This window comes from Gopherus flavomarginatus, chromosome 7, assembly GCF_025201925.1.
Source record: "Gopherus flavomarginatus isolate rGopFla2 chromosome 7, rGopFla2.mat.asm, whole genome shotgun sequence".
Classification (NCBI taxonomy): Eukaryota; Metazoa; Chordata; order Testudines; family Testudinidae; genus Gopherus; species Gopherus flavomarginatus.
The window spans coordinates 36,389,299-36,408,083 of record NC_066623.1 but is presented as its reverse complement, the minus strand read 5'-3'; the positions used below and the strand labels follow the sequence as shown (position 1 = coordinate 36,408,083).

General features: G+C 48.0%; 1 protein-coding gene across 4 annotated transcripts in view; it reads right to left on the bottom strand.

Moving 5' to 3' along the window:
* Positions 1-18,785, bottom strand: part of PSD2 (pleckstrin and Sec7 domain containing 2) — a 153,289-nt gene that overhangs the window by 10,223 nt on the left and 124,281 nt on the right. For 3 of the 4 annotated variants that reach the window (XM_050962601.1, XM_050962602.1, XM_050962604.1), the window contains 4 exons: positions 17,368-17,458; positions 15,258-15,301; positions 11,444-11,634; positions 9,934-10,004 (listed from right to left, as the gene is read on the bottom strand). In XM_050962601.1, the coding sequence (XP_050818558.1) occupies positions 9,934-10,004; positions 11,444-11,634; positions 15,258-15,301; positions 17,368-17,458 (397 nt within the window). The remainder of the gene's footprint in view (positions 1-9,933; positions 10,005-11,443; positions 11,635-15,257; positions 15,302-17,367; positions 17,459-18,785) is intronic. The other variant, XM_050962603.1, reaches the window with a different exon arrangement.

Genomic DNA, 18,785 nt, shown 5'->3' with positions numbered 1-18,785 from the left:
CACAGCTGTTTAGGACAGGAAGTGAGGAAGTAAATGGTATCCAACCGAAACTGCAGGGAGTGTTCAGGAGAAAGAATGCAGTTACCCCGGCTGGAGTGTGGTAACCTCATTGTTCTTATGAGAACAGCCAGGAGATCTTGGATGACAGAGAAAAGAGATCTCGATTTTATGACTCGACAAGAGATGACAGCTCCAGCAGCACCGAGTCTCCAGCACTTTGCTGGGACACTGAATAAGAAAGAAAGGAGCCACCAAATGAGTCAGCAGCACCCACAGCAGTGGTGCCCAAACTTTCCCTGTCACCCCTCCCCCTTACCAGTAATGGAATCTGTCCACGCCCCCCCATTACTGCACAATTGGCTCAGAAGGTGGTGCTGGGGCGGAACTGGGAATGGGGAGGACCTGAGGCTAGAGGTGGAGCTGGCCTTGGGGTGGAGAGGGAAGGAGAGCAGAGCTGGGCTGGAGGTGGAGCAGGGGGTGGAGAGGCACTGCGATTGAGGCCGGGGGTGGGATGATGGTGGAGCGGCGCTGTGGCTGGGGCCAGAGGTGGGCTGAGGGCGGCAGTGGAGCTGCAGCTGGGGCTGGAGCAGGGCTGGGTGGTGGAATAGGGGTGGGTGGCGCTCCCTCCCTACACCCTAGGGCTGGCCTGGGCCCTGCCGTGTGCCCCCCCGAAAGTCCCTTTGTTCCCCTTAGGGGGCACGCCCGACAGTTTGGGGCCCACTGACCTACAGTATGATGTGCTCTTTACAGGTCTTCTATCTAAGTATAGATCAAATCCACTTAGCTTGTGAGTGCTCATGGAATCACACACCGTGGTGTGGTTACAGGGAAGCTAAAGGGATGTCTACACTGCAGTTAGACACCCGCTGCTGGCCTGTGCCAGCTGACTTGGACTCGCTGGCCTCAGGCTAAGGGGCTGTTTAATTGCAGGGTAGATGTTCAGGCTCGGGCTGCAGCCCCAACTTTGGGACCCTCCCATCTCGCACGATCCTAGAGCCCAGGCTCCAGCCCAAACCCACATCTAAACTGCAATTAAACAGCCCCACAGCTCAAGCCTGAGTCAGCTGGCATGGGCCAGCTGCGGGTTTTTAATTACAGTGTAGACTTACCCTAGGAGCAAACAGGAAACACAGACAGGCAAAAGGCAACATAAAGGAACAAAGGCCCAGATCCTCAAAAGTATTTAGATGCCTATCTCCCATTGATTTCCGAAGAATAAACATCTGCTGCGTGGGGACATAAAGTTGACGGGTAATTTCCGACACTTAAAAACTCGTTTTTGGTCTGTGTTAAACTACGGCTGTGAAACATGGACATTCAAACAATTGATAATAATGAAACTACAATCCATCCAGTTGTGGTGTGATAGATCGTGGATAGACCGTGTCACCGAGGGAAAAGAATTGGAGATGACTGGAACTCAGCAAATGCTTGTCAGAGATCTTGTGAAAAGAAAAGTTCAGTGTGCGGGGTGCATTTTAAGGGGTTCAGTGGGCAATGTATGATGAAGGAGTACTGGCAGCAGAAGAACGGGGGCAGAAAAATAAGATCTTGGATGGACAATGTGGTATCCTGGGTGGATCAAAAGGACCATTCACCCACAAGGAAATTAGCAGAGGATTGCACAGAATTGGCTGCCATGGTTGTGACCTGCTAGTAATGGAAATTCCACACAAGAAGCACTCCCATTGATTTCAGCAGGAGCTACATGCCTTTGAGGAGCCAGGCCTACGCACTCGGGAAGTCTAGTGAAACACTGAGATTAGTTACTGAAGGAGGGGATGGTGCGAAGGTAGGATGGTGTGCATACAGCTGGCTTGGTGGGCCATATGCCCTCTACTTTAGGTGCCTGCATATCCTCTCTTCTCCCATAGCAATGCCTTTGAGTAAAAGCATTAGCACCTGCTAGTTTTGCCATCATGCAGTTGCTGTAAACGGACATAGCTCAGTAAAGGCATTATTAAAAACTTGGCTTTGGACAGCGAGCCTGAAAATGCTTTCCACACATGCTTACCATTAAGTGCCCATGATGTCAGGTGCACTGCTCCTGTGCTGAGAGTTGGGGGCAGATGTGTGCATGGCCAGGCTCAGGGCCTTAGCTGGAAAAGGAGCTGCCAAGGCTCCACTGGTGGGTTCCATCTTTAAGGCCAGAAGGGACCCCCAGATCAGCTAGTCTGACCTCCTGTAGATCACAGGGCTCTAAACGCCACCCCCAGACCAAGCTAACAATCAGATTGAGAGCACAGTATCACCGCCCTCAGGAGACTAAACTATTGTGCATCACAGGCAGAGAACAGGAGGGACCAAGGTGCACCAATGTGTGAGACTCCCTGCGATAGCAGGGAATTGATTAGGAGAGACATAATCTATATGACCCTGGCAAGTGATCCAGAGACCCCATCTCTAGTGTCTCAAGGTGGCTCTTACAACACATCACGTTAGAGGTCAAAATATATTTTTCCCTAGCTCCCAGTGCTACCCATTTAACATGGGATGCGGAAATCATTTTGTGTTCTCTCTGCCACTGACATCATTGCTGTTCTGTGTTCAGAACCCAGCTGCTCTCCTATACCTGCACTGGCTTTGCAGGACTAACAGGAGTACCAGCGTCTTTGTGCCTGGAAGTAGCAGCAGAGCCAGACAGTTAGCAGATGCCAGATGTTGAGTAAGCAGGGTCCATTAATACAGAGCTGTGTTTCTGACTGTAAAAGTGCCTGCAAGCTGCTTTTCTGAAGCAGTCAGCACAAAAATATCTGGTTTGAAATGCTGCTACGTGTATGAGCACATACACCACCAGGCCTCGTGTGATACGATGCTAAAAGGAACCATGCCAAGAAAAGTCTGGCAGCAAATTCCAACCTTGAGGTGGCTGACTCCTTAAAGGTGAACCGCAAAGAAAATCTCAGTATTGTATCACCTTGGGGTGGAAGGAGGTGGGGACCTGGCTACATACTGCTGAATGGGATGCAATTTTGAGGGGCTTTTCCTACAGTGGTAACTTAGTTTGTGGCATTTGATTTTCCTAAGGAATTCTAACATCACAGCATATCATGGGGCTGGTCTAAAATGATGGTAGTTTTTCCACCCTGGGGATGCTGAAATCTCATGTAACAAACCATGCAACAAACCATGGCCACATAAATACAAAGCTATGGTTGACAACAGGAATTGAATCCAGGACCCACAGCACCAAAAAAGCCAGTGTCTATGGTCTGAGCTAAAAGAGCACAAGTTTGCTCATAAGTACATTGTAGTTTGTTTTAGGAAGGGGTACAGCGGATCAGGAACTTTCTGTCATTATGATTTTCCAATGAAAAATGCAGTGTCTCCAAAATTGAAATTTTTTGTGGAAAATTCTGCTGAATTCCATGGGAAATTTTGCTGAAAAATTTCAATTTTCTGTCAGGAAAATCTAAATGAAATATTTTGTTTAGGGTCAGTTTGACCTGAATTGGAATATCTTTAAATTAATTTAACCATAAATGCTTCCTTTCAAATTAGATACTACAACTTTCAGGTACTATGGTGATAAGCATGGTGTAAGAACCTGCATAGAACAGATATCATTAAAAAAATTAAATTGCATTTCTCTAGTGCATTGCTTGAGTGGAGTTGGCATTTGGACCTCCATTGTCTCTGATGAGCAAGGCTGCCAGGAAGATTCCACCTCTCACAATGCAAAGTGGACCCAACTGCTCAGTCTGCCAGGCAGACAACCAGAGTGAGACATGACCACACACATGAGGCCAATGTATTATATATACGTTTCCATGAACTTCAAGAGGTCCCAGGAGCTACCCAAGTGTTCAAATCGTTTGGGTCTGTAAAACTGGGCTGGGGATCTCACAAGAGCAGGATCTCTAGTGAGATTTCCAGTACGGCTGGAAATATGGTAAAAATAACTTCTTTGGTAGTATATTGACACCTCTGCTTCCAGGCCCGGCAGAGACAAGTGACAATGAAATATAGTGTGTGTGTGGGTGGGGGAAGGAGGTGACGGAGAGTCAAAGGGATAATCTTAAAACGAAAGTGCGACTCTGTTCTGAAAACAGACTGTAGCATGAATGTCATTGGCTTCCACATTTATTGTCCCTCACTAATTTCAGCATCAGATGCGCTTACTTCCGACTGCTGGCTCTGGAGTCTGAGTGTCAAACTAGGTCATTTCTGGCTTGTGCATCATCATTGACAGTAGGTTCTGCATTTGAAAGTTAGGGTCAGATCCTCTCAAATTACTTGCATGTATTAACTCTTTGGGACCACACTTTGTTACATGTGTGTAAAGCAGCTAGCACAAGAGGGCCCTGATCCCTGACTGGAGTCTATAGATACTATCACAACAATCATAAAAATTGATAATAATGGAGTCCCACTGAAGTCATAGGGTCTCCATGTAACCCTAAATATACACATAATCATATGTCTTTGTAGGACTGGCTAAGTGAGAATAGAATGCAGCTCTGCCTTCCATAGCTCTGTTGGCTCTATACAACGAAAAGGAGTAATGTGCAATACAGGTTTATTTATGGAGAGCAAATCTGACTCAGCATAAATTGGACAAGGTTTGTAAGATGCCATGTTCACACAGACACTGTTTAGAGTTGGACCACACAATAATTCTTATTCACCAAACCCTTACACTTCTGTTTTATCTTAAACACAAATGCAATCCCATCCCAGTTCAACAAAGCACTTAAGCCCTGATCCAAAGCCCACTGAAATCAATGGAAAGACTCTCATTGACGTCAATGAAGTCAGGCCCTTAACCACATTTTGAACTTGGATTTAAGATTAAGCATGTGCTTAATCACTTGGCTGAACCAAGACCTGTAAGTCCAAAAACTTAGTAGCAATCAAAATGTTTTCAATCAGTGTTTTTATTTAAATTTCAGTGAAAACAGATTGATATTCAAATTGAACTATTCCTTGTAGCATTTGTAGGAGTTTCACGCAAACATTGGTGTTGGTTGGTGCATCATCATCAGCGTTGTTGTTGTAGCTGTGGTCGCACCTTTTTTCTTGCAGTTTCATACCTCCCTTTTTGCAGTTATGCTTTAGTTATAATTTCCAGCCATACAGAAAATCTTACACTGAAAACAAGCTGAAATGCCAGTATTTTTCACTTCCAAAATGACCTAGTTTTTGTTTGGAAACTAGCTTTTTCCTCAATGAAAAACAGGCCAAGTGTTGGTGAGAATATCTCTGAACTTCAGTAACCTTTTCTGTTAGAATGGGGTCACTTTCAAGTTTGAAATGTCCCCAAACACTTGAATGATGAGGAGTTTATTTCATTTTATCCTAAATATTTTATGGACCTTTATTTTGTGGGAATGAACTTCAGGGTATCTCGTAGTTTATCTCATCCACTTTCCCTTTCCCTATTCTATTCAGAATCTATTAAAATGCTTTAGAAAGACAAGGTGGGTGAGGTAATACTTGTAATTGGACCAAATTCTGTTGGTGAAAGATTCAGGCTTGCCCAGAATTCTTCTTCAGGTCTGCGTAAGCTCAAAAACTTGTCTCTCTCTCACTAACAGAAGTTGATCCAATAAAAGCTATTCTCTCACCCACCTTGTACCGCTAATATCCTGGGAACAACACAGCTACAACGACTCCCTGGCTCACATTCGCCGCTGTGCCAGTTTCTGCTGGGCATAGCTGAAGATGGTGCTGGGAGCCTAGGACCATCAGGGAATCAGCTGGCCATTCCCCTTTGTCCTGGTACACTCCCTACAGCAACTCCACATCTGCTGGGACTCCCACATGGGAATCCCTCATTTGGAAGATCCTGCCAGCTTTTTGGCCCCTTTGCTCCATCTGAGGAGCTGGATAGGAGGAGAGAATCAGGCCTGTTGAGCCTGATTTTGCTCTCTCACACAATGATGAAAGTCAGGAATAACTCCAGTGTGAGGCCAGAATCCGGTGGTGTTACTATGGAGATGTAGCTCAGAGAGAAAAGGGACAAGGGCTTCTCATGATCCAATCTGCTGATGGGGTGTGGATAGGCTTCCCACGGGCTAAGGTTCTGAGAGTACGTCTACACAACAACCCCCCTCCCACAGCAGCAAGTCTCAAAGTCCAGGTCAACTAACTTGGGCTCACACTGCGGGGCTAAAAATAGCACTATAGACATTTGGGCTTGGGCTAAGCCTGCGGGACCCTCCCCCCTTGCCTGGGTCTCAGAGCCTGGACTCTCTCATTTCTCCACACAAGCCCGAGTGAGTTGTCCAAGGAGCTGAGACTCGCTGCCATGGCTCTATTTTCGCTGTGTAGACATGCTGCATCTGACGAAGTGGGTATTCACCCACGAAAGCTCATGCTCCAAAACGTCTGTTAGTCTATAAGGTGCCACAGGATTCTTTGCTGCTTTTACAGATCCAGACTAACACGGCTACGCCTCTGATACTAGACATACCCAGCAGCTCCTCTCTGCCCTGGCTTTCCCATGCTGGGAACAGGATTCATGCCTCCTGGGCTAGGTTTCCTGAAGTAATGCCCAGCTTGCTGATTCTGGGGCTTAGAGGAGTTTTGCTTATCCTCCAGCCTGCTCTCACCCTTTTACAAGGAGTTTGAAAACTCGCCCTTTTAAACATGCTCAGTACCGTATTAAGGCGAGGGAGCGCCTCTGTAGCCTGACCGCTCACCTGTACAGGCATCGGTCAGTTACCAAGGGAGTGCCCCATCTCCTGCCTAGGCCAGATCACCAGATCCACTCTCAGGAGGAAGGGCTGCAGGATCAGGCCCTCTGGACGATCCCCAAACAAGCAGCTCTTCAAAGCAGTCCTACATAATAACACTGAGCTCTTCACACAGAGCCATTAATCCTCTCAACACCCCTGTGAGTGAGGTAATTATGGCTTATTATCCCCATTTTAGAGTGGTGAAATTATTGCCAAAGGCCTTACAGTGAGTCAGCAGCACAGCAGGGATTAGAGCTCAGGAACTCTCTGCTTGTTCCTCAAGACCCACTAAGGGATCCAGAAATTGCTTCTCCAAACTATGCTCAGACGTGCCAATCCAGCAGTTAACAAGAGGGAGTCAACAACATGTTCCATCACTGCACCATTAGTGTATTGCTTCTATCTATCTATCTATCTATCTATCTATCTATCTATCTATGACAAGTGAGGGATGTAATCTCTTCGGTTGGACCAAGTTCTGGTGGTGGTGAAAGAGGCAAGCTTTTGAGCGACACATAGTTCTTCAGGTGTGGAGTAGCTCAAAAGCATGTCTCTTCTATCCACAGAAGCTGGTCCAATAAAAGAGATTACCTCCCCAACCTAGGCTTTCTCCTAACTGTGACCAACATGGCGACAGCAACTCTGAAAACAACAAGGGAGGGTCTCTCTCTCTCTCATTACTGTACTAACTGCACACCAGGGTCCAATGGGACTCTCTGTTCTTAGTACCTCATATGCAGGACCAGATCCCTGCTCCCTGGCCCAGCCCCTTTGTGATGTGAGAGTGGAGAGAGCAGCTGGGGCTTGTCACTGTATAAGGAAATTCCCCGATGATGTAGAATCAGCTACATTGGCTTTGTTCCACCTCTTTTTGGCTCCCCTCCCATGCAGGTGGTATGATAGGGGCATGGCAGAAGCACCTGACACTCCAGTGATCCAGGACCAGTGGAAAGGCCCTTTGGTTTCCATTGCAGCTGGTGTAAGTTAGAGTTACCCTGAGGCTGTTCTAACTTATGTCCCAAGATCAGGCAAGAGTGGAGAATGCTCTAAACCTGTTGCCATCTCCACTGCTTGGTCCTGCACTGAGTGTAGCTTGGCTAGGTGTGGCCCTAAAGGTCCAATTGTGTCCCTGACTGTGCATACACAGCTCCCCACTGCCTCTGCTGACAGCTAGTCTGATGTTGCTGAGGGCAGAATCTGTCATCATGGTCTGGAGGCGGGTAATATCCTCTTCACTGCCATTTCCCAGGGCTTTATAGCCAAACAGATCCTACCCCATTGTTATCTACAGCCATCTTGCTGCAATGTATACTTATTAATACCTTGGCAACATTGCCTAGTAGGTAAAGCACAGAACTGAGCATCAAGAGATCCCAAATCTTCTAGAAATACCCAATGTGACAGTTCAGTGACTTGCCTCAAGGTCACACTGGGCATCTGTAGATGAACTGGGAATCTCCTGACTCCCAGTTCCGTTGCTTTAACCACTAGGCAATACCTTCATGGTATTAATAAGCATAGATTGTTCAAGTACAGCAGTACGGTGGTGCAGGGTCAGGTAACTGTAGGGCTGCTGCTCTTAATAATATATTGCATCTCAAAAAAACACCAAACGGCTCTTTACAAATATAACTGATTTATAAACTATCCATGGAGATCACTTTGCACTCTGTGAAATGCAGCTACCTCTGGGGTGAAATGTGGCAGCTACTTAACAGCACACAGCAACAATCTGCAACCATTTAGAGTGCATGTGAATAAGAATGCCATAGCAAACCAAAACTGCACAGAGAATCATATATAAGCAGATTCCATTTATCCCTCTTGGTGTCTGCCCAGGACTTTGGGGTTAATATCGCCTATGAACTGCCATGGGATCATGGATGACTACAAGGGGCCCTGACCTCAGCTTTTCCATCCTTACCAAAAGAGAGCATCTTCCCCAGAATGGTGACTTTGCCCTTAGCCCCACGTGGGGGACTGGCTGAGTACTCACTGAGAAGGAAGTAGCTAACATCACTTCTTCCTGCAGATGCCACAATCTCCGTCCCCAAGCACTGCCCTAGCTGGACTCTGCTAAGCTGGAAATCTGCTGCAGTCCCAGCTGATGACAGCATGGATGTAAAAATCCAAAGTGGCTGAGAGCAGCAGGCACCAATCAATTACCATCAGCCCCTGCCAGATATCTGAGAGCCCCGGCACACACACTCCAGGATCACCACCAGCACCACACAGAGATCGTCAGGGTGTAATCATGGGGCTGAGTCACAACTTGGTGCTGCCCCGAGGGGCCCTCGTGCCTCTCTTATATAATTCACTATTTGTTTACTTCTGTTGTGTTGGAGATGTTAATGTGATGCACGTGGTCGCCTACCCACAGGAAGTGCCCTAGAGGCAGATAGGAGGATGCCACTGGTGACAATACCAAAGGGCACCAGGAGTGGGATTCTGCAGCTGTTCTCTTGAGCTGGGCTTGGTGCTTTACCTCATCCATGGGGAGGCACAGCGAGTCGAGTTGTGTGCTGGTCCCCTTAGGAAATACATACACGTGTACAGTCTGCCAGGAAAGAGGCAGAGACACTCCAGCATCGATCCCTAGTAAGGACCCAACTCAGTGAAGCACTGAAGCCTGTGCCTTACTTTAAGCACATGAGTTTCCCATTGAGGTCAACAGGACTATTTGCATGTGCAGTTAGGCCCATGTGAATACCTCACTGAATCAGGGACCGACTATAGATAAGGACAGGACAGGAAAAGACCACCCTGACCCTCCACCGACCTCAGCTATGAAGGGCTACCTGCTGCATCAGACCCCACTAATATCCGTTCTGACTCAGCTGGGAATATCCGCAGTGAAACAACTTCAGCCACCATCCTTGTGAGGACCATCCCCCCAAGGCCTAGCCTCATTTCTCCTTCTTTAACCTCAGAACATTGCTCCTTGTATTGACATCTTCTAAGGCTGGGAAGCCTTCACTCCAGCATTCCCCTGACTTGAAGACAATCAAGTCCTCCACCCTGAGTCATTTGATTACATACAGTTAATTCCCTCCAGCTCTCCTTACTGGCGCCTCCTGCTCCTATGCACAAAACACTCTGGAAGTCGGCACCTGCATCGTGAGCCTGGGCTCAGAATCGCTGCCTCCTTCTCCAATATTTGCATCATTTTCTAGGAGTCTAGAAACAGCATGAAAGAATTTCGTAGAGCTTGAAAGAATAAATATCAGCATGGGACAGAGTTGGCCATTTTTACCTTCTGCAAATAAAGAATGGTCCCTTTAAGCACAGCATAAAATTTCTTCCATCCTCTTCTTCCTCTCGGGGCTAAAATGAAGAAAAGCAGCTCGTTACATGTGCCTGTTAACTACAGCTTCCTCTTCCTCACTGGTAATGCCGAAGGGAAGCTGCCTCACCACATGTTCAGTGGGGTCGGAGTTGGGGGCCTGGACAAAGTAGCTCCATGGCAATGCCTGGCAACACAGAGGGGCCCGTGCAGCATGGGCAGGCTGAGAAGGGAGGGGGGCTCTGCAATGATGGGTGAGGATGACAAATGTGCCCTGGTGTGGGCTGCTCAGAGAGGGGAGACCTTGGGCCATAACCTTAGGTATTCCTGGGGTTTTAATGGGTCTCAGCGACTGGGCCATCCATCTCCATTAACAGAAATAATCCTCAGTGGTTTTACTAATTGCCAGTAATTAACCAACAGATTCCAAACACATTTCCCCGTATCTCTCCTGCACTCCCTTTTCACTGCAGTGTTACTTCGCATCTAGTTGCTGATGGAGCTCAAGCATGTACAGTGCGATGGCAGAATGCAGATGGGCCAATGCCGCACAGTTGAGACCCTGCATCCAGACTCTCCCCAGGTTCAGGGGCTTCTGGGGTTTAGGCTGGGCTCATGCTAGAGAACGGATCTGGGTCTGGACCTTTCCAATAGCACAGGGTGCTGGGATCCAGAGTTTGGGTTAAGCCCAGTATAAGGATGGGGCCAGCTGCAAAGCTCGGCCGTTCTTGATGCCTGGGAGCAGCTGGTGGCAGTGATCTGGTTTTGACCCACCCTTTTTAGAGGAGTGGTTGGGGCTCTAATCATGGGGCCAAGCGTGAAGCGGGATGGAGATTCACAGCCCCACTGCGAGCCCTAAGATATGGGGACATGTGCTCATTGCTATACCCCTGAGCATGCAGAGCATTTGCACCATTCTGTGACCAGCAAGGTCTGCGTGCCCCACCCCCAGGCTGGTTAGTATCCCAGGGAAACAGAAGAGTGCAGGGGCTGTAGCTGTGGCCTTCCCTGAATGTGGGGCTGCCAGGGGAGAGCCCCCGGCCCGTGTAGGGACAACCATCACATTTCCCTTTGTTTGTGATTTTACCACACCAAAGAAAAAGCAAAACCAGAAAAGGGGAGTGAAAAGCACTGAAATGAGCTGGGGAAAGTTCTGGGCTGGATGGCAGAGTTCACCCCCTTGCACCAGGGGAAATATATCGCAGCACAGCCCTATGCACCATTGAAATCCTCAAAATAGGACTGAAGTGGTGCATTGGCCTTGACTTGGCCCTCTGCCCTAGGACACCCAGAAGTCAGTATGTGGGGTCCCGGCTACCAGCCACGCAAACCAGTTAGGTTTCTGTCTCTGCATACTTGTTTGTGGCATTCACCCAGCTCTGGTCCTGATGCTAGACCCAACACTTACTGCACCTCTCTGCCCTAGGTGTCCCTTACTGGCACGTCATGCTACATGATGCGCTTTTTTTCTAATACATACTTCTCTTCCCATCTGTATCAGCATGGGTTTTCCGGGTGAGGACGCCGTGCTTATAGGTAATTGCATTCAGGGCCTGGGGAATGTCCAGGAAAGGATTGCTGCCGTCCACGATCCGAGTCACTTTCTTTGCACTGGCTCCTAGTTTGTCGTCCACGAGTTCTGACAGCGATTTTCTCAGCTCATCCTCGTCACTTGGAAAGAAACCCAGAGAAAACCGTAACAAAGAACATGAGTCTTTGACACTATGTTTTACCTGCTGGAGGGACCAGACTCCAGTTGGAGCAAGTCACTCATGACAGTAGCGGTGGATACAGGTGATGCAGATAGAGGAAGGAAAAGAGTTCATGGAAATGGGGGGTGAAGGTGTGGGAGGAAGAGATCTATGAAGTACCAACTAAATTGAGTGGGAACTGAACTGCCCTAGCCTTTGGAAGACTGCTGCCTGGGGGCTCTGTTCTCCCTACTCACAGCGTGCAGGAGAGGCTGTGTGCATGGTAATCCAGCGTTTTGCAATAACACGATAATCGCTTCCCTGTTTTCATCTGAACTAGCTGCACTTTTTCTGAACTCTTATACAAAATTTTCTGCCAGATGCCAGCGCAGTAGAGCAGCCTTAGTGGAGCTAGAGGGCTCCCTCTAGTGGCTGATTTACAACAATACTCCGGCTTCTTTGCAGACCATTGCCTGCAATGAAGTTGATCAGGTTGCTCTGGCCTGGTAGGATTTCTCTCTCTCTTGTTTATTTAGGATGGGATTCTCAAAAGCACCTAATGGAGTTCAGAGCATAATTTCCATTGATAATCATTGAATACTTTGTGGATAGGACCAGCTACATAAGAACAGCCATACTGGGTCAGACCAAAGGTCCATCTAGCCCAGTGTCCTGTCTTCCAACAGTAGCCCATGCCAGATGCTTCAGAGGAATGAATAGAATAGGGCAATTATCAAGTGATGCATCCCCTGCCATTCGGTTCCAGATTTATGACTGGCAGACAGAGGTTTAGGAAGACCCAAGCATGGGGTTGCCTCCCTGACCATTTTGGCTAATAGCCATGAACATATCTAAGGCATTTTAAATTCCAGATATACTTTTGGCCATCACAACATCCCCTGGCAATGAGTTCCACAGCTGACTGTGCGTTGTGTGGAGAAATCCTTCCTTATGCACTTCGAACAGTCTCATTAGCAGAGCAGGGCAACATTTTTCTCATCAAACTTTTTTTTGGGGAGGAAGACTAAGATTCGACAGCACTACAACATTTTATGAATTCATCTTGGTTTCTCCAAATGTTCATTTAGGAAAAACTTTTTTTTCTGGTTTGAAATGACTTTTGTGTCAACATTTCCTTGAATTTTATTTTTGAAAAATTCAGAAATATTAAAAAATGGTCAAAATCCAAACAAAATGTCTTGTTTCACCTAATTTGCCCCCATGACTTTTCAATGAACCATTTAAAAAAAATAAGTATTTTCTGTCTGAGGTAAAATGATTTCCCCCCACCCAACTTTCTGAAATTGCCAATGAACTGAAAAATCCATTATTCACTCAGCTCTACTCATCACCCCATTGCTTTTCAGGAAAAGTAAAACAAGATGAAACATTTCCAGTGTAGCCAGGCAACTGCAAGGCACCTGCAACTGGCACTGGGAAATGGAACCTCTCAGCCACAAGTCAGTTGTGCGCATCTGGCTCCAGCTGCTAGTGACCATCTGATGGCCCCTTTGTGAAATGACATAGTGGGTCTCAGTTCAGTTCCTGATACATAGGTTCCTGATACATACACCACCACCACCAGAGGCGAATTAGGAGATTGTGGGGCTCCTGGGCCAGCACAAGTGGGGGCTCTTCCCCACCCCTGCCACCTGTAGTCCTCCCCGCGTCTCCTGGTGCTCCTGCTAGGGAAATGGGGTTGCCCCACCCCCTCTCCCACCCAGCATTCTGTGCCCAGACTCTGCTCCCCAGCAGGATCACTGGGGTGGGCAGAGTGGGTTGGAGCATGGTGGGGCCCATTTTTCCAGGGGGTCCCCAATTGGCGAGAGCCCCTGAGCATGGGCCCTGTCGGCCCAGTGGCTAATCCGCCACTGACTACCATAGTTGGTAATAAACTTGTCCCATAGAGAGACCAGGCACTGAATGGGCCAGGATGAAAACAAGGTCTCTCTCAAAGGACAAAGCATGGGGGGCTGCCCAGAACGTAGCAGATCTGTGAGTAAATAAAGGGGTTGCTGATAGGGTAAGAAGACCCCTAAACACATGTTTTTTTTTAAAAAGGATGTTCAACCAGTGAAAAGTCAAGGCAAGACCCACTTCACGGATCACTTGATTCAGGCCCATCAACCGACACATGAAGTTTCAAGGCAAGGCCAGTGTGGCCTGAAGAGTGTATTTCTAGGACAGCTGTTCCATCCCACCTCCAGCTTGGACAGCTAATATTTATATGCAAAGGATCTTCCCTGTTTCTATCTTGGCGATTTTTTACCTGATACCCACATCCCCTTCAGGCGTGCGAGTTTCTAACGGGAAATCAACCAAGGCTTGGCTTATTGAGCAATATATGGTTCTCCTCCTTTTTTCAATTGCATTGTTTGAGTAGCTTGTACAGTAAGTTTCCATAATCAACTGACTGTGTGCAACGTAATGGACTGGATGACATTGTGCTCAGGGAGTTGCAGCAGTAATTAATCCTGGCGGAAGGGAGGTAGATAAGTTCTGGTTTCAGCTGGTGTGTACAGGTTTTCCACCTGACTCCATGGTGGCTCTTGATGGGACGTCATCCTGAGCTTGTTTCTGCTAGTTAATCCCTGGGGACAACTGCACTGGGAGTGAGCACTGTACACACCACCCACCACTTCCCGGCATTAATGGCCTGATTTGCAGTGGTGCCGCAGGCTCTCAATGCCCATCAAAGCCCACTGGAGCTGCACAAGCTAAGGACTTCTGAAAAATCAGGCTACAACTGCATCAATACAAGAGGCATCAGGAATGGGAGGGGTCAGACGGCCAAGAGCAATGGGATGGGGATGAGCTGGTGCTTGGCAGAGGATGAGACAGGAAGTCTGGAAAAAGAGACGAGATTTGTAATGGGCCTTCCATGAGCAGAACCATGCACCTCTATGGAGCGACCCTGAGGTTAATGGGACTTGGGGATCCAACCACCCGCAACTCATTGCAGGAGGTGGGCCTAATGCTGTAAACAGATGGAGTTTAAAACAGGTAAAGGGACTGGGGCTGGAGTTAAGGTTTTGCAAAATTAGTTTTATTATTATTATTATTATTATTATTTGAGATGATAAGGATGACATTGCTGACCAGGGTAATTATGGTATTAATTGCTCTGAGACATATCACTGGCCCGCATGGGATGCTCATGGGTGCCTTCTGCACATGTCTGATACATAAATAAACCCACCCACCAACAGGGACAGGCGGACTGGTCAAAGCCCAGCTTCTGAACTGAGCAATGAATGTTTATCGTGCTGGGGAGCTCACATCTTGTTTCCTTGGTGTGACAGTCACCCCTCCACATGCAGATACGTCAGATACTCCAGCAAGGCGGTGTACCTCTAAAGGGGTAAAATCCCCCCCATGCAGAGGGCCAATGCTATGCCTTACCTGGTGCCTATGCCTTGCGCTGGCCCTAAATGGGGTTGAATTTCACCTCTTCAGAGGCATACGTACTTTCTGGAGCATTACCAGTCTCTGCGTATGTTAATACTGCACTTCCCTGAAGCTTCTTGAGCTAATGATCCAAGAGCCATCAGCTGCTTTGAAAGAGACCTTTCGGGTTAGAGGGCACTGAAAAATGATACTTACATGGCCCACTCCAGCTTCTCATTTTTGATTGAGTTATACAGTGTCTGAAACAAGAGCACAATATTAACTCCAGGCAGTGGGTCCCATTTGTGGACACTTCTCAGGTGAATGCCCTTTATATGGCCTGTGCTGAAAAGTGCTCTCAGAGAGATGCTTGGTTACTGCCCTGTTACAGGACAGCTGTTTGGAACAGAGGGGCAGTCACCATTTTCACAGGCACTGACTTTTATTTTTCCTGGTGGGTGCTCCACCCCTACTCCACCCCGAAACCTTGCCCCTTCCCTTGAGGTCCCGCCCTCGCCCCACCTCTTCCCACTCCTGCTCTGCCCCATCCCCCACCCTGAGGTCCTACCCTCACTCCCTCTTCCTGCCCCACCTCCTCCTGCAAGGCACCTCACCCACCTACTGGTCACTGCTCTCCACCCTCCACCGAATGCCTCCTGACAGCTGCCAAACAGCTGGTCCACCACGGGTGCGGGGCTGGTGGATGCTGAACACTCTGTATTTTTTTTCCATGGGTACTTGAGTGCCGGAGCCCCCATGGAGTCAGCGCCCATGACCATTGTGACGGTGCCTCTCTTGCAGGCATGTGGTGACGCTGGTGTCGGCAAGGGGTAACTGCAGTTCTGCTCAAAGGGGAGCAACTTTCATTGGACTTCAGGCTTATTACAGGGCATATTGTGGAGTGTCATTGTCCCCATAGAGGCTGAAGGAGTTTAATACCTCCCTGCCTCCCCTAAAGGGTGAGAGCACGACTGGGGGGCTGGCATTTGGAAAGGAGGTGTCAAGGTTTCGCTGGGCAGGAACAGACTCCTGGTGATTGTGAATTCCCTGCTGCACATGTCAGCAGCAGTGCAGGGAAGACCAGCCCTGCCTTAGGGTCCTGTGTCCCAAGCTGTGACCTTTGTTCCTACAGCACTGGGCTACATCTCTGAACTGGAGCGATTCCTGCGTGAACTCCTGCCTTCTCAGAGGCTGTTGGAAGGCTCCCTGCCCAAGGCGAGGGGTGGGAGTTTGGAACGGCCCACGTCCAAGAGGGGAATCCCCACCTCAGGGGTGAGATAACAGAGCCTGTCTGAGCCATGGTTACACCACAATTCCCACTGGTAGAGCTGCACCTATTGGGACTTACAGGTTTGAAAGATCCTACCATAGATGAGACTTCAGAGGGGAAGTCGGTGTCTGCAGTAGGGAATTTTAGACCAGAATTCCTATTGATATCACTACTAGCTTAGCCATGGGTGGGAGGTTTGTCTGTAATTCCCTACTGCAGGGGTTGTCACTAGGCTAGTGCCTTAAACACAGGTGACCTACATTCTCCTCCTGGTAAGTCTCTCTGTGCTTCACTCTCCCCATCTGTGAAATGGGCAGTGATGTGCAACAGCCTCGCTGGGGTGCTGGTCGACAGGACTAGCTAACATTTGTAAAGACCAAAGTAGTATTAAGGGAGAGCTGTGCCAGCGGCTGGGTGAGACCTAAGGAATTCCTGGCTCTCTTCCCTGGGCAGAACCTACTAGGAGCTCTGAATACAGGGTTGGGCTCACCAGCAGGGAATGTAATAAGAGGAACTGAAGCCCCCTATTCTTTTGGGTGCATTGCTCTGTGTTCAGATGCAGTGGCGCTGCGGGCTACATAACTACTGAGACAGACAGTTACACTTTGGTACACTGCGAGGACAGTGAGAAATCACAGAGTACAAGCAAAAGATGGCACCAGAAAACGGACCTGTTCCGACATGTCAAGTTATTACAAAATTCTTGTGCTTTCTTAGTTTAGCTACGATTGCTGCAAAGCTTCGACACTACCTTGTAAGGAAAACTGAAGGTACATTTGGACTCTGATGGTCGGGACCACCAGAAATAACTCAGCGGCAAGGGCCCGAGGTGAACGAATCAAGTTAGCCATGTTCTATTCCTGGCTTTGCTTTGTATGAGACTCTTTGCCTTTCTGTTTGGGTCCCCTCCTACTATGGGCTATTAAAATTATCAGCTGTTCGGGGCAGCGACTGTCTCTCACTATGTGTATGTACAGTGCCTAGCACAGTGGGCCTGCCTTGGAGATGGTGCCTTTAAGTGCCACCCTAATAACACTAACATTGACATCACATTACCTTCAGCAGATCCTTTGCAAAGTCCTTCCCATCATTTAAGCCATCCAGGTTTGCTATAAATTGTTGGCATGACATCTTCTTTCCAATATTCTGCAATGCAAAGAAACAGAGCCATAAGCCCCTGGATAGCTCCCAGTTTAGTCAAACTGCTTTGAGCAACTGAGTGTGGACCTGATCCAAGAGCCTAACGCTGAACACCCCTGAATGTTGTAGTTTCTCTCTTCCAAAGAGGTTCTTCTGTCAGGCTTATCACTGCGGTACCTGATCTTTGCAATCTGAACCTGGCTCCGCATTTTTTCAAATCTAACCCCCTCCCCACACCAATTGGGCAGTGTTCCCAATCCAAATCTGGAGCCAGCCTTCTAACATGGGCTTACCTCTGGCAAACACACATTACTGAATCCAAATTGAGAGTCCGACACAACAGCCGAGTCACAAACCCAAGCCCAGATATACCCCTACTGTAGTAAATGACACTGGCCTTGATTCCCTGGAGCCAAAGTAGCACAGAGTGGCTGTGAAGTGTCTAACTGGGGGGTTGGGTGGGTTATTTTTAGTTGGGTGGGTTATTTTTAGCAATTTTTATGTAGCTGTCCAAAAATCATGGGGGTTCTCCTGGTATACTCTGTAGTGAGTACTGTAATGTATACATAGTATGTTCTGTAAAGAGTGATCTGTTTGTAATGTGCCCAAGGGTGCTTTCCTGTCAGACGGTTTCAAACAATCCTACATTAAAGTGCACTAGTGAACCTTTAGTGCACACCAGCAGGGTCAGCACAGACCAATTAATGAGCAACACATTCGTGCAAAATCATACTCCCCTAGTCCACATTACTATTCCCTGTAAACAAGCTCTTAGACACAAGTACCCAGTTCCGGTGTCTCTCCAGTATTTTTTGGATAAACACTGCTTTCATTTGTTTTGTACTGGGGGTGTTTTTCAGTTAACACCTAAAACCACAAGCCTTAATAGGACTTTGCTATACTATCAAAGTAGTTAAAGCCAGCACCCATCCTGGGATGGAGTGAGGGGGTGACTCGGGGGTGAGGAACTCCTTTATTCACCACAGTGCAAGAGGAGAGCACAGGTGCTGTCATCCAGAAGGACAGCAATGGTGGCTTGTTGTGTGTGATCTGTGGGACCCTGCTTACAGCGACCAGGGTGAATCAGTGCAAAGTGAGGTGGGTTCTGGAGGTCAACAGGATGGAAAAGAAACTCTAAAAACAAATGAAACAAGCACCTGCCCCCAACCCAACAAATGCTTCCCATGCACTAGAAATGAACCCTCGATTGGCGTGAAAGCCCATGAAATGGCAAAGGAGGAGGCCAACTGGGAATATGCTGACTCCCTAGCAGTGTTCATCACTGTGCATAGCCTTCACCGCTCCACAGCACTGTTTGCTTGCAGCTCTGATGC